Source organism: Scyliorhinus canicula, chromosome 26 (genome assembly GCF_902713615.1).
Source record: "Scyliorhinus canicula chromosome 26, sScyCan1.1, whole genome shotgun sequence".
NCBI lineage: Eukaryota > Metazoa > Chordata > Chondrichthyes > Carcharhiniformes > Scyliorhinidae > Scyliorhinus > Scyliorhinus canicula.
Window position 1 is genome coordinate 7,618,850 of NC_052171.1, and position 22,954 is coordinate 7,641,803.

The window sequence follows — 22,954 nt, forward strand, 5'->3', positions numbered from 1 at the left end:
AGACGAACAGAAGCCGCAGTGTGCGAGAGAAACAGAATTCAATAAAACAGACAAAGTCTCCCGTGGAACCGTTGCAAATTGCACATTCAGCGTCGGCTGAGCTTTGTGGCGAGGTTACAATTGGCCTCACTGTCCCTCCGTCGCGGAGGGTGAATAACTATCTGCTCCTGCTGTAAATGCGCCATTGAATACTGAACGGGAAAGTGAAGACAGCAGATTCTAAACCGCAGGCTGCAGTCTCCCCCTGTTCCCAGTCAGCCTGGCATCGGCTGCACCAAACCTACCCTGCTGACAAATTGTATCCCCAAGTAAAAACCCTCGTGTGACAAATAGCTTCAGGATCCAAGTTCAGTAAATGAGCATTTGGGTAGCACCCATCCCAGGTTGGACCTCAACATTTTAAAATTGCGACTAACCTCAACTAAACCCTTCAGATTTTTAATTGTAACTGGATGGACCATGAATGGTGCTCAGGTTTCAGGAGTGTACAAGCGTCCTCATTAACACAGTCCAGGCCAGATGTAGGCTGCTGGAATGTGTGTGTGTGCGGAAGCAGGAGGTGAGGACATAACCAAACCAAATTTTGAGGCCATGTGTCTGGACATCAAACCGGGGCAGGAGCAGGCTTATCGCCAACTTCTGAAGCCTGACGACTTTGACGAGATGTGGGAGCTCTGCAACTCAAGCCCAGCGTAAATCGCCACCTTCAGTGAGGAAGCAGCAGTGCTCAGTCGTATCCCAAGCCCTCTGCTATTCGCAGCGAGGACGACACTCACCAGCCATTTGGCAAATATCCCACCATGGTCGTGCCGATCACCAACAAGCTGATGCCCGTGATGGCTAAGGTAACCCTGGAACACAACAAGAATGTCACACAATTAGGCTTGAACGCAGTTCGGAAAGATCTTCCTCAACATAGGGGCCTCACGGTAGCATGGTGGTTAGCATCAATGCTTCACAGCTCCAGGGTCCCAGGTTCGATTCCCGGCTGGGTCACTGTCTGTGTGGAGTCTGCACGTCCTCCCCGTGTGTGCGTGGGTTTCCTCCCACAGTCCAAAGATGTGCAGGTTAGGTGGATTGGCCACGATAAATTGCCCGTAGTGTAAGGTTAATGGGGGGATTGTTGGGTTACGGGTATATGGGTTACGTGGGTTTAATTAGGGTGATCATTGCTCGGCACAACATCGAGGGCCGAAGGGCCTGTTCTGTGCTGTACTGTTCTATGTTCTAACACAGTCCTCGCTGAAACTTCTTGGGAGTCTTACTGCCAGCAAATGCAGAAACCGTGACCTTCAGAACTCTCTATCCCCTATTCATTCCCTGGAGTTTCCACGTTATAATTCCTGGTTCATTTTAAGACACATGGGTCACATGAAGGGTCAAAAGGATTTGTCGAGTTCACCGTCACCTTTGATAAATTCTGGACTGATTAAAATGACAAATGTTGTTCCAAGGAGTGAAATCCTTTTCAAGGTCAGGTTGATGGTAAATAGTTTCTTCTGCGCTGGCACAATCCAATCACAGTAGCACATCTTCCTGTTGGGCTGATATTTGGCAATATAGAATCCCTACAGTGCAGAAGGAGGCCTTTCGGCCCATCAAGTCTGCACCGACCGGTGAAAGGAGCACCAAACTAGGCCCACTCCCTCCACCCTATCATCTTTGCCTCACCTAACCTTCTGGACACTAAGGGGCAATTGCTCATGGCCAATCCACCTAACCTGCACATCTTTGGACTGTGGGAGGAAACCGGAACACCCGGAGGAAACCCACGCAGACACGGGGGAGAACGTGCAGACTCCACACAGTCACCCAATGCTGGGATTGAACACAGATCCCGGGCACTTTGAGGCTGCAGTGCTAACCACTGTGCCACCGTGCTGCCCTGAATCCCACATTCATTCACTGATAGACATTTCAAATGTCAGCCGATGCCAAATTCGGACAGGTTCACACTTCGAGCTAAGCAGGGCATTGGAACTGAGTGGGATACAGATGATGTAATTAATGGGAGAAGCCAGGTCTGTCTGTAGTTTTTGAAGTTTGATATAGGATTTTAAATTGAACAGCAGTTTTGGTAACTGCTGTGAGGTTGAGCTCAAACTCGTATTAGGATAATGGACCAGACCCCAACATTTGTTAGCATCCCGGACCAAACCCCAAAACAAACTTTTAATTTAAACACAGAATTATCAAAGAAATAGCTTTACAACTAACAGTTAAACAGTTCTTAAACACTCGGTAAAACTTAAACTTACCATCTACACTATCCACTAACTCCAATTAAGCAGCCCAATACGGTTCAAATGCCACTTATAAATAAAGTTAACAAACAGATTACTTGCTCAGCAGTGTAAAGACCTTTGAGGAGAGAGAGAGAGAGAGAGATCCTCGAAGTGCAGATCCAGTACATTTCTGCTCAACCTCACAGCAGTTACCAAAACTGCTGTTCAATTTAAAATCCTATATCAAACTTCAAAAACTACAGACAGACCTGGCTTCTCCCATTAATTACATCATCTGTATCCCTGCTTATCCATGGCCTGCTTAGCTCGAAGCACCACTCCCCCATAAATTATCTACACTCCAGGGAATCTCCAGCAATCAGAACAATATTCCATTGGACCATTATCTGTAATCAGGTAAGTGGTTCGAATAAATCATGACCTCACCATTTACGGCTCCTTAATTACAGAATTGGCAGACACATTGCTTGTTTGTATTTTAAGCCAGGGTTCTTAATAACATTACTTCCATAAATATGAAATATTTAACAATTTCTGCATTCAGTGCACTAGTTCCTCTACTTTTCCCCCCAGCTCGAGTATCATGTCCCAACCCAGGCAGCGTCCTCTCGAAGGACTTCAGGGCTTTGGAGACGATATGGAATAGATTTGCTGGTGCTTGGGAAGAGGGAGCCGGAGAAGGCTAAGAGGAGGTTAGATAGGGCCGTCTAAAATCATGAGGGGTTTCGATAAAACGCACTGAGGGAAAGAGATTCCTAATGACTTGAGTCGTGAACTAGAGGACACAGGTTTGAGAGGAGTGGAGGAAGAACCAGAGCTGACTTGAGGGGAAACCTCTCCGACTTCACAGGTGGTTCAGGAATTGGAGTGCGCTGCCTGATTGGGAGGTGGATACAGATTTAAGAGCAGCTTCAAAGCGGAATTGGATGAATACTTGAAGGAGAAAAGAATTGGCAGAAGACAGCGGGGGAATGGGACAAACTGAATTACTCTTTTGAAAGAGCGAGCGCAGTTTTTGCTGGCTTCCTTCAGCACGATACTATTTTTTTTTCCTGGTGTCAGAAGAATGGACTGCTTCCAAGATGTTCCATTTCACACCAAACGTGTTTCTACTGAGGGCTCAGTCTGTCGAGGCACGGCAGCACATAATTCAGCCTCCGAGGTCTCAGGTGCTTGCAGGGATAGTAATGGCTGACTGCCACTCGCTGACTGGCACACACATGAAGGAAGCTGCTGTTTGAGGAACAGCATCCAGTTGAAGCCCGAGAAGGAGGGGAGAACAGGGGAAAATCGGAGCAGTTTCACAGAGTACCGATCAACTGACGGTCGCGCTGGTTGAGGGAACCCCGCCCCGAAAGGTGCTTTCTGACTTTGCGCTCAGTAACTTTTGTCTGACACGTCACAAGAAGGAAATGTGAATCACCCGAATTCCTAGATTTGCCACTTCAGCGTTGCTTAACAGCTTACGAGGCCTGGTAATCAGTCGCTGCATCAATGGCCAGCCCGTTTACATCTCACCGAGACGGGAAGCAAGCTGAATGGCTGAGGCCGAAACCCTCAACACACAGGTCCACTCACACCTGAGAGAGAGACAGTGATGGCAGTGCCTGAGGGTCTGGAATAAGGGGGCATTAACAGAGGAGGCATTGGGAGAGATTTCTAACAGAGGGCGGGGAGAAGGTCTTCACCTAGAGCCGTGAGGCGGCAGAGTTGACTCCCAGGGTTCATGGGTGAGGTCGACATTCGGTCAACACTGCATATTAGGGTGGATAAGCAGATGAGGGTTGAAGCGATGTGGAAACAAGGTGAATAAATAAAGTTGATTCCATTGTTTGTTGGCTAAATACCAGCACAAACTGGGATGGCCTCCTTCTGTACTGTATATTCTGTGTTCTCTGAATCTTCTTTGTCAGCATTTCCTCACGGCTTATCTGCCTCAGTTAACCCATCGTAAACCGACCGTACAGCAATAGCTCAACGGGAATAAAACCCCCCCAGGATGTGACATTCGCTTTAGAAGAATACTTCAGCAGCAGATTGGGAGTGACTTGGAACTGAACCGGGGGTTCAGTTGTCTTTTTTCAATGAACTCTAATTTGCTGACCTTCAGACAGGAGAACAAATAAGGATAAGCACATCGGATAAGCACATCGGAGGTCAAACAGGGTCCATTGCCGCCATGCCCAGGTCACTACTGTTGACACAGATATCGGAAAGTAAAGATGCACTGCAGGTTATAGGGAGCACCAAAGTCCAGTGTGATCGTGCCAACCTCAAGGGAATACATTGTGTAAAATGTATGAGCGGGGATATAAAGATGAACATTAAATTACTATTCCAAGGCTTTGCACTGTCTCGGGCTGAACCAGACCGTTGCCGCCTTATCAGACACAGCCGAGACTCCCACACCATATCCTCTCCCATTAGAAGGCGGTCCCATTTTAGCAGTGTCGTCCCAGGCCCTGACTCGGCCCGTCGTCTCTCAGCTCCAGACTCCACTCGTCCAACCCCTCCCACAGAAAGATCGAATCTCTACAGTGCAGAAGGCCATTTGGCCCATCGAATCTACACCAGCCCTTAAAAAGAGCAGCCTGCTTAAGCTTAAACCCCCACTTCCACTCTACACCCGTAGCACCACCTAACCGTTTTGGACTCTCAGGGCAATTTAGAATGGCCAATCCACCTAACCTGCACATCTTTGGACTGTGGGAGGAAACCGGAGCACCCGGAGGAAACCCACGCAGGCACGGGGAGAACGTGCAGACGCCGCACAGACATCACCCGATGTCGGAATGAAACCCGAGTCCCTGGAGCTGTGAGGCAACAGTGCTAACCACCGTGCCGGAGTGCTCTGCTGCCCAAATCCTCACTCGGACTCTCCCACTCCCTCTTTGGTACGTCCAGAAATGATATTTCCTCTCTCATATCCTGCTGTTTTACTTCCACTCCCTGATATTTTAAAATACCTTTTTTTTTTGCCAGTTTTAAACGTCATGCTGCAGGCAGTCCTCGGGGCATCTCGATCCACAGCGCCCATGTGTCACAACGTAAAGCTCGGTTTCCGAAACCAAGCGCTTGCCTGCTCCTTCAGTCAAGGGGCATAAAATGCTGCGCTCTGTTCAACCGCTGGAACACGTTCCAGATGTTACTCCTTACAATTGTGAAAGGTAACGTGAAAATGCTCGAACTCCAGTCAGTGTTTTCTTTTTCGCTCTCGATCAATGATTAGGGCATTAGAAATTCGCCTCGAAATACTGTACGACGGGGAAAGGGAATGGAGTGGACAAAACTGGGATCAGGGAGCTGTTCCACTGTGATAGGAAATCACAGCCAGACCCGTTTCTCTCCCCGAATAACCTTTCCAGCGCAGACTCGGTACGAGCGACACTATTCCCTAATGGGAATGTCCCAAGGAGGCAACATGGATCTCCAGCCCCTAAAGAACTACTCGTAATTATCCTGAGGCTCCCCACCGCACTGAACAATGGAGAGACGGGACACTGTACAAGCACCGTGGCAACTCTGTGCTTACCTTAGTGGTAGCAGAAAGCAGTACCGCACAAACACGCCCAGCCCCCACAGCACAGTCAGGCGAAGGCTGATGTACTGAAAATTATTGTTGGTCCTCGTCATCAAGTTCCAAGACTCCAGCTCCTCGGCGGAGAAGCGTTTGGTTACCTCGTCGTCCACAATGGTCTCGACGCCCTTCCTGCAGAAGTAGAAGATATCAGACATTTCAAACTCCCGACTGTCGAGGGCTCGGTTGCTCCCATTCCGTCTCAGCTGCTTTATCTCCTCCTCCAGAGATGTAGGCTCCTTCACTATTATACCTAGAGAGGAGAGACAAAGACGTTACACTTTTGCCCACCGTCACCCCCGGCGTCGCTGGTGGGAAAACCGCACGGTTTAAAATGTTACACAGAGAGGCCGGCACAGAATGGTCGTCCTGAACACAAATTAAATTAACTTCAACTTATTCTCGCTTTTAAAGATTGGTACTTTACTTTGTACTCCCTGGGGGAGAGAGGTCTTTGCCCAGGTGCCTGTGGAGCGCAGGCTGGGAGAGAAGACTGCATCAAAGTGATCCCGTCTTCACCAAACATATATATAGAAAATCGAAGCAGGAGGAGGCCATTCGGCCCTTCGAGCCTGCTCCGCCATGATCACGGCTGCTCATCAAGTTCAATACCCTGATCCTGCCTTCTCCCCATGTTCCTTGATCCCTTTTAGCCCCAAGAGCAAAATCTAATTCCTTCCTGAAATTACACAACATTTTGGCCTCAACTACTTTCTGTGGGAGTGAATTCTACAGATTCACCTCTCTGGGTGAGGAACTTTCTCCTCACCTCCGTCCTAAAAGATTTACCCCTTATCCTCAAACTCTGACCCCTCGTTCTGGACTCCCCCACCATCGGGAACATTCTTTCTGAATCTACCCTGTCCAATCCTGTTAGAATTTTATAAGTTTCTATGAGATCCCCTCTCACTCTTCTAATCCCCAATGAATATAATCCTCACCGACTTAGTCTCTCCTCATATGACAGTCCCGCCATCCCAGGAATCAGCCTGGTAAACCTTCGCTGCCCTCCCTCCATAGCAAGAACATCCTTCCTCAGATAAGGACCCCAAAACAGCACACAATACCCCAGGTGTGGCCTCACCAATGCCTGATACAATTGCAGTAAAACATCTCTATTCCTATCCTCAAATCCTCTCGCTATGACGGCCAACATACCATTTGCCTTCTTTACAGCCTGCTGTACCAGTGCGCTCACTTTCAGCGACTGCTGCATGAGGACACCAAGGTCTCACTGAGTATCCGCCTCTCTCAATTTACACCCATTCAAATATTCTGCCTTCCTATTTTTGCTGCCAAAGTGGATAACCTCGCATTTATCCTCATTATACTGCATCTGCCTTGGATGAGCTCACCCACCCAGCCTGTCCAAATCTCACTGAAGCATCTCTGCATCCTCCTCACACTCACCCTCCCACCCAACTTTGTATCATCTGCAAAGCTGGAGAGAATACATTGTTCCCTCGTCCAAATCATTCATATATAATGGGAACAGTTGGGGCCCCAGCACAAATCCCTGCGGTAGCCCACTAGTCACTGCCCGCCAATCGGAAAAGGCCCATGATTCGAACATTGTTTCCAGTCATAACATTGTTATGCTACTGGCAGTAGTTTGGCCTTTGATCACTCCAAACGTTCTTGCGTGAGCCGCAGAACTGGGACGTGAACCACATTAGCCACTTTCCAAAAGGTCGGCTTGGTTTTCTTTGTCCATTTTTTCCCGCCGTGTTACATGGGCCTACCACAATGCTGGTTGATCAATTCATCCTGTCAACTATCACTGCTGTGGAATTGAGTGGGTGCCATTTTACAGCCCCTTCCTGCCGCTAACCCTGGCCTACACGCTGGCTTTACCCCCATTTTCTTTACTCGACTGGAACTAAATAGCTTCAACCAGTCTAGCATGGTGATGACTGTTAATTGAAGACTCCTAGTGCCTGACCCCACTGCTAAATAAGAGAACGAGATCCCTAATGGGTCAGTTCACTCTGCAGCACTCTGAACTAGCCCTTTGCAAACTCTTGTTCAATAGCGTGATGAATGGAGGAACTTCAGACATATTGTATTCTATGTATTTGGAGCTGGAAGGGTTAAAAGTTTGGGTTAGTGTGCGACTGCCGCAGTCACGTCTTTTTTTAAAAACCTGGCTTGAAGGGCAACTGGAGACAGAGGTGCAATTAAAGCATCGTAAAAGAAAGATCACAGTTTATTCCAGCCGTGGACATTGTCTGCTAAAGTTGGGCTCATGGAATTTTGTTTCTATTAAGAGGGTGTCCTGGGGAGCAGATAATTATAGACATTGTGCTTAGCTTAGTAAGATGATGTAGTCAATGGGAGGAGCCAGGGCGCTTATTGTCACGAGTAGGCTTCAATGAAGTTACTGTGAAAAGCCCCTAGTCGCCACATTCCGGCGCCTGTCCGGGGAGGCTGGTACGGTTAAAGATCTGTCTGTGAGCAGACGGGCAGTTTCTGGACAAACGGCCAGTTAACGATTTGACCGCAGACAGACCAGCAGCTTTTCTCAAGGCAGTTTAGTTACAAAACGTTTGCCTGTGAATAGAACGGCAGTTTCTGGAGTGGCTGTCGGTTTAAACAGTCGTTTGAGACAGGCAAGAATGTGCAAGCTGGGTCCTGAAGGATCTCTCTTTCTCAAAGTGGTTTTCCAAGACATCTGTTTGGAGCAAGAATTCCTGAGTCTGCCAGCTCTATTTAAAAGTGGATTGTGACCGGAGATGGGTTTTGATTGAGTGGAGATAAAGACAACAGGAAGGACTATTTCATTGTATTGTTAAGCATTGTTTAACTGGTAATTAAAAGTTGTTTCTATGAAACTAAAGTTAATAATACTGTGTTAGTAATAAAGTTTGAATATACCGTATCTCTACATGTGTGTGGAATCAATCTTGGAGCGAAATATCCTTTCTCACCATTTTATAAATGAAATTAAATATTGGGGTCTGGTCCGGGATCGTAATAAAAGCAGGTGATGATCCCATGTCTTCCCCCCCCCCCCCCCCCCCCCCCTCCATCGCACTCAGCATGGCGGTGCGGTCATTATTTGGTACTTACCATTCGAGTTGGTTTTGTAGATCGCCTGTTTCCTCTCTCGGGCTCCTCTTTCGATCCGTAGTGTTGCCCACTGAAAGGTAAAGCAGAAACACTCTGAAGAAAATGGAAGTGGGAGCGTGCAGGCATTGGAACGATGATAAAACGGAGAGGAGCTCAGGTCGGGGCACTCAGTGAAAACGTCTCAGATAGTGTCTGATATTGGAGCGATTACAAACAGCCTCAGGGATAGGTTAACTGGTGGTCACCTTCTGCTCCCAGCCCAGGGATGGACGGGCCATGTTAGCGTTCCCACCCTCAAGCTGGTTTGATGTTCAGCGTACATTCCTTTCATTTTCGGGCCGGTGAGTGTCTCCAGGTGGCCTAACCTTAGGCAACACTAGGGCAGCACGGTGGCACAGTGGGTTCTCCCTGTTGTCTGACGGCGCCGAGCTCCCAGGTTCGATCCCGGCTCTGGGTCACTGTTCGTGTGGAGTTTGCACATTCTCACCGTGTTTGTGTGCGTTTCGCCCCCACAATCCAAAGATGTACAAGGTAGGTGGATTGGACACGCTAAATTGCCCCTTAATTGGAAAAAAATGAATTGCGTACACAAAATTTAAAAAAAAGATAGGCAACACTCGTATTTTCCAGTGGGGAAAAGCCACTCGGATTGGGAACGCTTCTGATTTGCCCCCGCTCCTCGCTAGCTCAGGAGCAGCTGTATTTAAAAATGGATTGTGAGCGGAGATGGGTTTTGTTTGAGTGGAGATAAAGACAACAGGAAGGACTGTTTCATTGTATTGTTAAGCATTGTTTAACTGGAAATTAAAAGTTGTTTCTATGATATTGAAGTCCGTTGCAGCTTGCCTGGGCGAGGTCAGGGATCGCAGCACAGAACGAGCACTGAACCCACTGGGTCTGTCTGATCCCGCGCAGTACCTAGCCGGCCAACAACAGCAGAATCTTTCTAAAAACCCAGCACATGCAATATTTAGTTTCAAATTAAACCAGCTGGCAATTGCAGAGAGCAGCGCCGCCTACTTCTCCGAACCAACACTGCTGTTGAACCGGCAACTATTCTTGGAAGGTCAGGGCGATCGATACCTCACTGAAGCACGAGCAAACTTTTGAAATGTGTAAGAATAGACCGGCAGTAAAACAATACGAGTGAAACCCAAGCTCAGAGACCTTCTGCACAGCCCCGTCCAATTTTGCAAATAGCTCCCAATGAGCCAGCCACGGAAGACGGAGTGAGAGGGCAAGACAGCATCGATGGTGTCAGCAGATACAGAATGCTGACTTGGCATATTGACTGCCTTGGAAAGTGGCACTGCTTCGCACACAGCAGGGGTCAATGAATTGCAATGACCCTCCCAGTGTCCATTCTCAGTACATTGATTGCTGCGAAAGGGAATGGTGTCTGTATCTTAACTCATCATAACTCCCAGACACAATGAGTTATTCTGACGTTCAAGCCACTGCAAGCTCCGACAGACGATAATGAGTTGAATGGCCAGTTAATTGTTTCTTCATGGTAATGGTTGAGAGAGGAATGTTGGCCAGGATTCCGAGAAATCGCTCTTCATATATTTGCACAGGATCGTTAACATCCACCCGTGCAGGCAGACAATGCCTTACTTCAGTGGCGCATTCCTAGTGCAATACTACCAACCCAACAATGCAGCACTCACTCAGCAGAATGCACATCACACAGACAGAAAAACCAGCGTGAAGGACAAAGAGGGCTAAGAATTCAGTAAGATTGCAAGGAGATTATTCCTGATTGGTGTGCTTCCAGGCCAATGAGGAAGGAAGCAGAGCTGGATTTGATTCCGGGGAACGGAGTGGGGCAGGAGGTGCATGTTGCAGAGGGGGTTCATTTGGGAAACAGTGATCATAACATCATCAGCATTCGAATCGTTCTGGAAAGGGACAAAGGGCAATGGTATCGATACCCAACAGGAAGTGAATTGAAAAGGGATCTGAACCTTGGCAGGTAAAACAGTAAATGAACAATTAGAGGCCTTAAAAGAGGAGATAGTCCAGGCGGAGAGTAAAGACATCCCCACGAAGCGGAGGGGAAATAGAACATTGGAAATTACAATTCCTGGAAAGACTGAAGATCTAGAGATTATATTTCAGTAAAAATAGCCTCATGACAGAGTAGACAAACAGAAAACACAGACGAGAACTGAAAGAAAGAACTAAGTACGGCAAAGACGGAGTAGTACAATAAATTGACAGCTAAACAGTTAAAATTGTATCAACAGTTAAAGAGTAGGAGCTATTAGAATCCAAAAAGGAGACCTTCCTGTGGAGTAAGTGTCGAGGCTCTGCTGCTGTCTTTCAATCCCCCTTAGATATGGGAGTGGAGCCAGAGAATGGGCGGATTCGAAGTGTTACCACACTTGGAATAATGTGTCCAGTTCTGGTCGCCTCGTGTACAAGGTGATGAGAGGCATGGATAGAGTGGATAGCCAGAGACTTTTCCCCAGGGCGGAAATGGCTGTCACGGGGGGGACATCATTTTAAGGTGATTGGAGGAAGGTATCGGAGAGATGTCAGAGTTCGGTTCTTTACACAGAGAGTGGTGGGTGTGTGGAATGCACTGCCAGCAGAGGTGGTGGAGTCAGAGTCATTAGGGACATTTAAGCGACTCTTAGACAAGCACATAGACAGCAGTAACTTGAAGGGGTGTAGGTTAGGTTGATCTTAGATTAGGATAAATGGTCGGCACAACATCGTGGGCCGAAGGATACTGTTCTATGTTGCATCCTTATTCCACACAACAGGAGAAGGATTTAGTAACTACAGGCCAGCCAGCATTAACATCAGTAATGGGAACATATTAATCAAGGAGAATATTAACTGTTCCCTCCATGAATAAATGAAAGCCATCATGGATTTGTTAAACCATATTTAATTAACTTGATTCAGTTCTTTGATGGGACTAATGGAGAGGGCTGATGAGGGGAGTACAGTTGATATGGTGTATGTGGACTTTCAAAAGGCGTTTAATGAAGTACCACACAACTTCTTTTGAACAGCTGAATTCCAGAAACCTCCATCTGTTTTCCAGCAAGTTAACAGAACATTTTAACCTTTTGCGCAGCAATCTGAAACATACTGTTTCAAGAAGGACTCCATGGGGTTTAGCAACCAGAGAACTCTCCAGAACCAAACTGCTTCACTGATCACCGACATCATTTTGACTGGCATAACTATGGGCACATAACACAACATGGTAGCACAGTGATCAGCACTGCTGCCTCACAGGGCCAACGACCCAGGTTCGAATCCTGCCTCGAGTGGCTTTCTGTGCACGTTCTCCCCGTGTCTGAGTGGATTTCCTCCGGGTGCTTCGGTTTCCTCCCACAGTCCAAAGATGTGCATGTTAGGTCGGTTAGCCGTGCTAATTTACCCCTTAGTGCCCAAAGGTATGTTGGTTAGGTGGTGTTACGGGGTCCGGGCAGGGGTGTGCTCCTGGGTCGGGTGCTCTTTCAGAGGATCAGTGCAGACTCGATGGGCCAAATGGCCTCTTTCTGCATTGTAGGGATTCTATGCATTCTTTTCCACTTTAACATTTACTGATTGAAGTCAAATTTCTTTATTATTTTCCCCATAAATTTAGAGTACCCAACTATGTTTTTCCAATTGAAGGGGAATTTAGCGTGGCCAATCCACCAACCCTGCATATCTTTTTGGGTTGTGGGGGTGAGACCCACGCAGACACGGGGAGAATGTGCAAACTCCACACGGACAGTGACCCGGGGCCGGGATCGAACCCCGGTCCTCAGCGCCGTGGGGCAGCAGTGCTAACCACTATTCCGCCATGTCGCCTGTCACAGGTTTTTAAACTTGAGCTCCCCAAACCTTTCCTCTTGCGCAACGTTTTACTCACTCACTCACTTCTGTCTTCACCCAGTGACCCATTTCATGCTGTTGTCAAATTTGGCTTCAATCTCACGGCGCTGAGGTCTCGGGTTCGATCCCGGCCCCGGCTCACTGTCCGTGTGGAGTTTGCACATTCTCCCCGTGTCTGCGAAAAGGTCTCACCCCCACAACCCAAAAAGATGTGCAGGGTAGGAGGATTGGCCAACGCTAAATTGCCCATAATTGGATAAAAAAGTCAAACCTCGACCATGTAAAACTATTCCCCGCCTGCAATAATAAGTAACAAGCCTGACCTTTAATGTAACTTTGCTCAACTTCATGTGGGCGTTGTTCCGCAGAGCTGCTCCAGCAGTACGAACTGTCTATCCTCTAAAATGGACAGAACTCTTGGTCACGTCCCAGTCCAGGACGGTTATTGATTGCATTTTCCCAGCTCCTCAGCACAGTAAATTCTCAGTCCCGCGTCCAACAACTGAACCTTTCATCAGAGGGATTGAACTGGTCGTATATATCCAGGTTAGGGTCAAGCTCCATGTCCCATCGTCACATTGGGCCTCACGGTAGCATGGTGGTTAGCATCAATGCTTCACAGCTCCAGGGTCCCAGGTTCGATTCCCAGCTGGGTCATTGTCTGTGTGAAGTCTGCACGTCCTCCCCGTGTGTGCGTGGGTTTCCTCCGGGTGCTCCGGTTTCCTCCCACAGTCCAAAGATGTGCGGGTTAGGTGGATTGGCCATGCTAAATTGCCCATAGTGTAAGGTTAATGGGGGGATTGTTAGGTTACGGGTATACGGGTTACGTGGGTTTAAGTAGGGTGATCATTGCTCGGCACAACATCGAGGGCCGAAGGGCCTGTTCTGTGCTGTACTGTTCTATGTTCTATTGTATTACTGGGCTTCATTAATCATCCAGGCTTGGGCTGGGAAGTGGCAGGTGAGATTAGTGCCAGGGAAATGGCCATCTCCGACAAGTCCAGGCACCACCTCACGATCTTCAATAGCCACCACTCTGACCAACAAGATCTAATCATGTCATCCCTTTAGCTATTAACAAGAAGTTTAGATTTCTTTTTCTAAGTTATCAGTCTCTATGGAGATCGTAACAGCTACAAGTTGAGCACCATCCTGATTTGGACAAGAATGACCCCAGGGATGAAGGACTTGTCGGATGAGGAGCTGTTGAGGACTTTGGGTCTGTACTCGTTGGGAGTTTAGAAGGATGAGGGGGGGATCTTATTGAAACTTACAGGATACTGCGAGGCCTGGATAGAGTGGACGTGGGGAGGATGTTTCCACGAGCAGAAACTAGAACCCGAGGACACCATCTCAGACTGAAGGGACGATCCTTTAAAACAGAGATGAGGAGGAATTTCTTCAGCCAGAGGGTGGTGAATCTGTGGAACTCTTTGCCGCAGAAGGCTGTGGAGGCCAAATCACTGAGTGTCTTTAAGACAGAGATAGATAGATTCTTGATTAATAAGGGGATCAGGGGCTATGGAGAGAAGGCAGGAGAATGGGGATGAGAAAAATATCAGCCATGATTGAATGGCGGAGCAGACTCGATGGGCCTATGTTCGTATGTACACACGTTATCATTATTTGGTTCAATCCCGAGAATTTCCTCCCTCCTCCATCACGGGATCAATGTCACAGGAGAGGCAGCAGCTACAGGATGTCCCACGGGGAACCCGGATGGTGGGGGCGAGGAACATGGTTTTCCCTGTGTCGTCCCACACACCGTGAATCTTGACTGAGAAACGGTGTACGTTGGTGCCACTGGGATCACATTGTGCGGTGTGGACAGCACGGTGACGCAGTGGTTAGCACTGCAGCCTCACGGCGCCGAAGGCCCGGCTTCGATCCCGGCTCTGGGTCACAGTCCGTGTGGAGTTTGCACATTCTCCCCGTGTCTGCGTGGGTTTCACCCCCACAACCCAAAGATGTGCAGGGTAGGTGGATTGGCCGCTCTAAATTGCCCCTTAATTGGAAAAAATGAATTGGGTGCTCTAAATTTCTTTTAAAAACACTGCATGGTGTGATACTGAACCGGAAAAAACGCTGAGCCGATGTGTCCCGAGGCAATCAAGGCAAAAAGTCTGTTCCCACGCGCTGTCCAGGGAAAACTCAAACCGTCCTAACCTGCTGACAAGGTGTCCTCTCCACAATGTGCTGACTCGCACTGGGTTGCACAAGCACCTTGCCCAACTGAGCCCTTCTGACAGACTGTTTGGATAAGCAATTGAGACACAAGCGACAACACAGCCAAACTCAACTCTGTCTCAACTCAGCAGCTGTGCACTCTCTCGGGATCACCGGGGAGCAGGTGGGAGCGAGCAGGAGCTGTGCTCAACTTTCACTTCCTTTGCCTTGGTGGGGTGGGTGCGTCGAGGCCAAATTGCCCTCCCGGGATTGGATGGAGTGGGGGACATCAGTGCAGTGTCCTCCATCGGTGGAATGAACACAGAAGGAATTTTTATGTGTGCAGCAGGATATAGACGTGGACATAGCACAGATAGTATTGATAAGCTGAAGCCACATGTAAAAGGCAAACTGTTTATGGAGATCGGAAGAGTGTGAAGAGGCTGAGGTGTGGGAAGAGTTACACACACAAACACAAACCAAATTACCGTATAATGAAGTACTGATTGCACAAGGATGTGCAAAACCTTTAGTTAAATGACAGCCTTGAGCTATGCTCAGATCGTGACTGGCACTCCAGGTGCGGCCCCATTATTTGCCACTCTTCCCTCACTCACACTTTCACTCCGCAGAGCCAGGGGGCATCCTCCCGCCCAGCGATTCTCCGCTCCCGGACAGCCGAGTTCCCGATTGCGTGGAACAAACATGCTATGGTCAGTCGGGACTCAGTCCGCAGCCACCCTGGTGGGGAGCACTGGTGCTGCACTGTCAGAGGGTCAGGACTGAGGGAGTGCTGCACTGTCAGAGGGTCAGTACTGAGGGAGCACCGCACTGTCAGAGGGTCAGTACTGAGGGAGTGCCGCATTGTCAGAGGGTCAGTACTGAGGGAGTGCTGCACTGTCAGAGGGTCAGTGCTGAGGGAGTGCTGCACTGTCAGAGGGTCAGGACTGAGGGAGTGCTGCACTGTCAGAGGGTCAGTACTGAGGGGGTGCTGCACTGTCAGAGGGTCAGTACTGAGGGAGTGCTGCACTGTCAGAGGGTCAGTACTGAGGGAGTGCCGCACTGTCAGAGGGTCAGTACTGAGGGAGTGCCGCACTGTCAGAGGGTCAGTACTGAGGGAGTGCCGCATTGTCAGAGGGTCAGTACTGAGGGAGTGCCGCACTGTCAGAGGGTCAGGACTGAGGGAGTGCTGCACTGTCAGAGGATCAGGACTGAGGGAGCGCCGCATTGTCAGAGGGTCAGTACTGAGGGAGTGTTGCACTGTCAGAGGGTCAGTACTGAGGGAGTGCTGCACTGTCAGAGGGTCAGTACTGAGGGAGTGCTGCACTGTCAGTGGGTCAGTACTGAGGGAGTGCTGCACTGTCAGAGGCTCAGTACTGAGGGAGTGCCGCACTGTCAGCGGGTCAGTACTGAGGGAGTGCTGCATTGTTAGAGGGTCAGTACTGAGGGAGTGCTGCACTGTCAGAGGGTCAGTACTGAGGGAGCGCTGCACTGTCAAAGGGTCAGTACTGAGGGAGTGCTACACTGTGAGAGGGTCAGTACTGAGGGAGTGCTGCACTGTCAGAGGGTCAGTACTGAGGGAGTGCCGCACTGTCAGAGGGTCAGTACTGAGGGGAGGGTCAGTACTGAGGGAGGGTCAGTACTGAGGGAGTGCTGCACTGTCAGAGGGTCAGTGCTGAGGGAGGGTCAGTACTGAGGGAGGATCAGTACTGAGGGAGTGCTGCACTGTCAGAGGGTCAGTACTGAGGGAGTGCCGCACTGTCAGAGGGTCAGTACTGAGGGGAGGGTCAGTACTGAGGGAGGGTCAGTACTGAGGGAGTGCTGCACTGTCAGAGGGTCAGTACTGAGGGAGGGTCAGTACTGAGGGAGTGCTGTACTGTCAGAAGGTCACTACTGAGGGAGTGCTATACTGTCAGAGGGTCAGTATTGAGGGAGTGCTGCACTGTCAGAGGGTCAGTGCTGAGGGAGTGCTGCACTGTCAGAGGGTCAGTACTGAGGGAGTGCTGCACTGTCAGAGGGTCAGTACTGAGGGAGTGCTGCACTGTCAGAGGGTCAGTACTGAGAGAGTGCCGCACTGTCAGAGGATCAGTACTGAGGGAGTGCCGCACCGTCAGAGGGTCAGTACTGAGGGAGTGCCGCACTGTCAGAGGGTCAGTACTGAGGAAGTGCCGCACTGTCAAAGGGTCAGTACTGAGGGAGTGCTGCACTGTCAGAGGGTCAGTACTGAGGGAATGCTGCACTGTCAGAGGGTCAGTACTGAGGGAGTGCTGCACTGTCAGAGGGTCAGTACTGAGGGAGTGCTGCACTGTCAGAGGGTCAGTACTGAGGGAGCGCTGCTTTGTCAGAGGGTCAGTGCTGAGGGAGGGTCAGTACTGAGGGAGTGCTGCACTGTCAGAGGGTCAGTGCTGAGGGAGGGTCAGTACTGAGGGAGTGCTGCACTGTCAGAGGGTCAGTATTGAGGGAGAGCTGCACTGTCAGAGGGTCAGTACTGAGGGAGGGTCAGTACTGAGGGAGTGCTGCACTGTCAGAGGGTCAGTGCTGAGGGAGGGTCAGTACTGAGGGAGTGCTGCACTGTCAGAGGGTCAGTGCTGAGGGATGGTCAGTACTGAGGGAGTGCTGCACTGTCAGAGTGTCAGTACTGAGGGAGTGCTGCACTGTCAGAGTGTCAGTACTGAGGGAGTGCCGCACTGTCAGAGGGTCAGTACTGAGGGAGTACAGGTTCTAAGGAACAAACTTTAGTCCCTCAGCCCACCATGAAACCAGTGCTTTGCCGTGCTCCTTCACCCTTGCCAGCTCCGCTACACCTCAATCAAACAAACATTGCCACTAAATCCGATCCACACGGGATAGGCGTTCCAACGAGTTTGACATTGTAGTAGACCCCACGAAGGTTAAGGAAAATTGAGAAGGCTTCACTGAAACTGGCTGAGCTTTCTCGAGGTAAAAACCCGCAGACAAGATAACACCTTCCAGTTCACTCCTGGCTCTCGGTATGGGAATGTTTGCTCAATGTTATTACTCCAGTGGGATAACAGTTACTTCACACGCAGTGATGGGAGCTCCAAAAGAGCCATCTGCATTCAGCCGGAGATTCATTTGCTCCTGCATTTGTTTAGCCGCCAGTTCCACCCATTCCTTTCGACCAGTCTTGGGCCCGCAAACGTGGAGCAGGCGGACAAATTCCGGCCTTGTGATCTTGCAAACCCAAAGTGGGATGAGTACAGAATTCCCAACCAATTACAGAAGCCCAATGCCGCAATGGCCTCACTTAAGCAGATCGGGAACGGCGAGTAAATAACAGGAGTAACTGTCCCGTCTCAATCAGACAGAAACAGTCTGTGCTGTACTGCAAATAAAAGGGAGCTTACTCAAAGCTGTAATCTAATCTCTCAGTTCTGACATATAATTCTTATACGATTGCAGTTTTTGCTCTGGCAAAACTACAACCAAGATTAGATTATAGTTCTTTTGCTGTTACTATGACGCCAAGATACTATGGGCTGGATTCTCCGATTTACAGGACATGCTCGGAGGATCCGTGGCATTTTACGTGGGGGAAAATCGGCGGCGCCCCAGCATCGATCCTCCGACCAGTGAGGGGCTCGCAGCCACACCATGTAAAACGCCCGAAATAGACGGCCGGAGAATTGCCGGGACCGTGGCCACGCGTGCGGACGGTGATGACCGGCAGCAGTCATGCCGTACAACATGGCGCCTGCCATGTGCGGACCGACCTGCCAGATAATGCCGCGTCGGGTTAACAGAGAATCCGGCCCTGGGTGTGGCATAGACTTTCACAGATTTGCTACTTGTGCCTCTGGCTTCAGGGCAGTGAGGATGGTCTTTCGTGAATGCTCCTTTCACAAGAATACCACGGAGACCAGCAATCAGCCCTCTCTACTCCAACACAAATAATGACTAGAATTTATGGCCCAGATTGTCCTTTCCCTGCAGACACACACCCGTATCCACCCGTCTGGACTCGGGGCTGTCCTTTCCCTGCAGACACACACCCGTATCCGCCCGTCTGGGCTCGGGGCTGTCCTTTCCCTGCAAACACACACCCGTATCCACCCGTCTGGGCTCGGGGCTGTCCTTTCCCTGCAGACACACACCCGTATCCGCCCGTCTGGGCTCGGGGCTGTCCTTTCCCTGCAGATACCCGTATCCGCCCGTCTGGGCTCGGGGCTGTCCTTTCCCTGCAGATACCCGTATCCGCCCGTCTGGACTCGGAGCTGTCCTTTCCCTGCAGACACACACCCGTATCCACCCGTCTGGACTCGGAGCGGTTACAAGAAACAGAAGGTTAGGATGCACAACTCCGAAAACGTAGGACGGTAAATCGATGGAGCTGTTCGCAGAATGGTATCAGATTCCTCAACAGGGCTCGAGAGTACAGAAGCAAAGTTGCAACGCTCCTCCGACAGAAGGTATTCGTTAAGCTGCAGCTTTTGCTGCTTTTTGAAGAGGGTATTGGTACCATTGAAAGGGAGCAGAAGATACGCAACATGGTGGCAGAGGTACAGAAGCTGCGTTGCGTGCAGACAATGACCAAAACTGAGGCTCTGCTCGCTGGCTGATGAAGTGAAACGGGGGTTGAAAATTGAGATTTGGACGGCTCAAGTGAGGAAGAAGCTATTTTCCTTGATAACTGAAGGGCCTGGAGTTCAGACTGCCAAAAGGACAAAGTGGGGAGAGTGGAGTGGCTCTTTACGCAGAGGATTCGAAGGTTGGAGATCCACAGGAAAGAATTCAGAACCAGTCCAACATGCTGTTTAAGCTCTTGTCTAAATGCCACTCGCGTACGCTGCTCCTATATCCCTTTACCCCCCATTCTGCAACTCTCTAACCAATTCGCTTACAAACTCATTCAACACTCACGCGATCATCCATGTTTTATCCCCTCAACCCTGAAAATTGATCTGAAATCACTGCCTGGTTTGATTTATACCTTTCATTCTTTCCACAGAGAATTATTTCTTCTGGGGTCAAACAACTGGAGGTGTTCAAGAAAAACCTCACCAGATACAATAGCCAGCGCACAGCCCCGAGAGTCCAAAACGAATCAGTCACACACACCTAAATCGCTGCTGGACGATACATAAAACAGAGGCACGCCCCTTCAGAAAGGTACATTGACTCCACGGGAACGCAGTTCACATCCAGCACAAAGACCCCTGGATTCCAAGGCTTCAAATTACGAGGAGAGAGATGTGGGCTATTGCCCATCCCTAGTTTCTCCTCGAGATGGTGGTGGATGAGCCACCTTCTTGAGCCGCCGCAGTCCGTGTGGTGCAGGTACACCCACAGTGCTGTTAGGGAGGGAGTTCCAGGATTTTGACCCAGCGACAGTGAAGGAACGGCCGATATATTCCCAAGTCGGGACGGTGAGTGACTTGGAGGGGAACCTCCAGGTGGTGGGGTTCCCAGGTATCTGCTGCCCTTGTCCTTCTAGATGGTAGAGGTCGTAGGTTCGGAAGGTTTGCACTGCTGCCTCACGGCCCAAGGTCCCAGGTTCAATCCCGGCCCCGGGTCCCTGTCCTTGTGGAGTTTGCACATTCTCCCCGTGTGTGCATGGGTCCCCCCCAGTCAGGAGGTGCGGACAAAAAAAAAAGATCAGATGTTTGGAAAAGAGAGCAATCTGAGGGAACCTCGAGGCGTAGGTCAGCCGTGGAAGGGATTGTCACAATAAACCACGTTCAGTACCGAACTGACACCCCGGACGCAGTCCATCACTTCCTGTGACTGTCAGATGCTCATAACCAGAATAATCCTTTCGAACATTCATTCTCGCTGTTGGAACTTTCATCAAGTCATCTGCACAGTTTGCAATAATTACAATCACAATAACTGACGTTAATCAGAATCTGTCAGGCTGTCCCTGGGCAGCTTTTCACAGTTCAGGTGTGAAATGTTCCCGCTTGCCCCAGGTCTGTGCCATCTAACTGCCCTGTGTGTCGCATCCATACAGGTCCTGAGAACGCAACCGAGTCACACATTCAGGCAAACCGCAGATCACCAAAGGATGCGGCACAGAAGGGGCCATTGGGCCCACCACGCCTCTCCCAGCTCCCCGAAAGATCTCGCCGATGAGTCCTAGTTCCCCGGAGTGCTGCCAATCGCCTTAAATCCTGTCTCCTCCAGTTACTGATGCCACTGGAGACAGCTGCGCCTTATTTACTCCATCAAAACAATTTCAGATTCTGACCGGTGTCCCTTAACCATTTCTGCCCTGGATCAGAGCAATCCCAGTTTCCCCAACCTGGTCACAGAACGAAAGTCTCTCAACTCTGGCGCCATTCCAGTAAATCTCTTCTCGAAGGCTGAGTGTGTTGCCCTGGCACCCCCCCCCCCCCCCTCCCTCCCTCCCCGCAACACTTGCCCCCATATTAAAACATCATGGACCAGCCTGCCCCATAAATGTGGGATACCATCAAACAGACCCTCCCCGCCACATGCAATCACCCAGTTATTTTAAGAGTTCCTTGAAATAACTGGATGAAGGCGTCCACGGATATAGCTGAATAACTTCAGAGGAAGGAGTTTGGCAATCACCCCCCCCCCCCCCCCCCCCACTCATTTCCAGATCCCAGTGCTGTTCGTGGCTTGTTTCGACGACGTCGGACATACCTCAAAGACTTTCAGCAGCGTTTTCATGTAGAGCTTGCGGATGCCAAAGGACACACCGAAGATGGCAGGCACGATGATGAAGACGAGGAGAAGGGTGATCCAAACAGTCAGTGAGATGCCCAGCAGGATACACACCAGGCTGTCGAAGGGCAAGAGGAACGACATGACGACAACCCTACTCACCCAGCTGGCTCCCTGGCCCCTCCTTCACAGGATCCACCCTTCACACATCCCTTCCCTACCCTCATGGAGCCATCCTCCAACCCCACTCACCCTGACCAGACGCTCCCCTCCTCGCAAAGGCCTCTTTCTCCACGACACCCACAATCACTACCCTCACCAGCCCCTGTCCCCACCTTCACTGCCCCTTCCCTCTGGCCAGGCCCTTACAAACTCCTCTCCTTAATGAGCCCCTCCTCTCTCTCCTCCCCTTTCCCTGGCTCCTCCCCTCTCACTGGCCACACCCTCCCCCAGTAGCCCCTCCCCCACTCTAGCTCCTGTTCTCTCCCAGAACCACTCCTCCCACTCTGCCCCCCCCCCACTTCTTCTTGACTCCTCTGGCCCCTCCTATTGATTCCTCCCGCTTCCTGGCCCCTCCCCCCCAACTCCCCCTCTCTGAACCCAACCCTTCCCTGGCTCCTCCCCCTCGCTGAACTCAACCCCTCCCTGACTCCTCCCCTTCTGAACCCAACCCCTCTCACACTCCTCCCCCTCACTGAACTCAACCCCTCCCTGGCTCCTCCTCCCCCTCCCTGGCCTTTCCCCCTATTGGCCCTCCCCTGCTCGTCCCCCAACTGGCCCCACCCCCTCCCTGGCCCCTCCCCCTCCCTGGCCCCTCCCCCTTTGACCCCTCTCTGGCTCCTCCCCTCTCTGACCTCCCCGACTGGCCTGCCCCTATCTGACTCCTCCCTATAGGCCCCTCCGCCTCCTCCCCTACAGGTCCCTCCCCCTCTCTGACTCCTCCCTCCCTGGCCCCGCCCCCTTCCTGGGCCCTCCCCCTCTCTGACTCCTTCCCTACAAGCACCTCCCCCTCTCAGCCCCCTGACTCCTCCCCCTACCTGGCCACCCCCTATTTGACTCCTCCCCCTCCCTCCTCTTTGACTCCTCCCCCCTCCCTCCTCTTTGACTCCTCCCCCCTCTCAGGTCCCTCCCCTTCTCTGCCCCCCCTTGACTCCTCCCCTACCTGGCTCCACCCCCTCTCTGACTCCTCCCCCCACTGACTCCTCCCCCTCTCTGCACCCCCCCGACTCCTCCCCTACCTGGCCCCTCCCCCTCTTTGACTCCTCCCCCCTCTCAGGCCCCTCCCCCTCTCTGCTCCCCTGGCCCCTCCCCCTCTCTTGACTCCTCCTCTCTCCCTGGCCCCTCCTCTGCCCAGCGGCCTGGCTTTCAGTCAACGTGTCCTCCCGAGTCCGGGGCCTGCAGT

At 50.7% G+C, this 22,954-nt stretch overlaps 1 protein-coding gene across 2 annotated transcripts in view; it reads right to left on the bottom strand.

The window, feature by feature from the left end:
* The window catches only part of gpat4 (glycerol-3-phosphate acyltransferase 4), a 36,286-nt gene extending 14,324 nt beyond the window's left edge, over window positions 1-21,962 (bottom strand). Inside the window, exons 1-4 of one of the 2 annotated variants that reach the window (XM_038785715.1) lie at window positions 21,532-21,962; window positions 8,893-8,962; window positions 5,779-6,076; window positions 777-851 (exon numbers count right to left, since the gene is read on the bottom strand). In XM_038785715.1, coding sequence (XP_038641643.1) covers window positions 777-851; window positions 5,779-6,076; window positions 8,893-8,962; window positions 21,532-21,696 — 608 coding nt within the window. In that variant the 5' untranslated portion in view covers window positions 21,697-21,962. The remainder of the gene's footprint in view (window positions 1-776; window positions 852-5,778; window positions 6,077-8,892; window positions 8,963-21,531) is intronic. The other variant, XM_038785716.1, reaches the window with a different exon arrangement.
* Window positions 21,963-22,954: the final 992 nt, after the last annotated feature.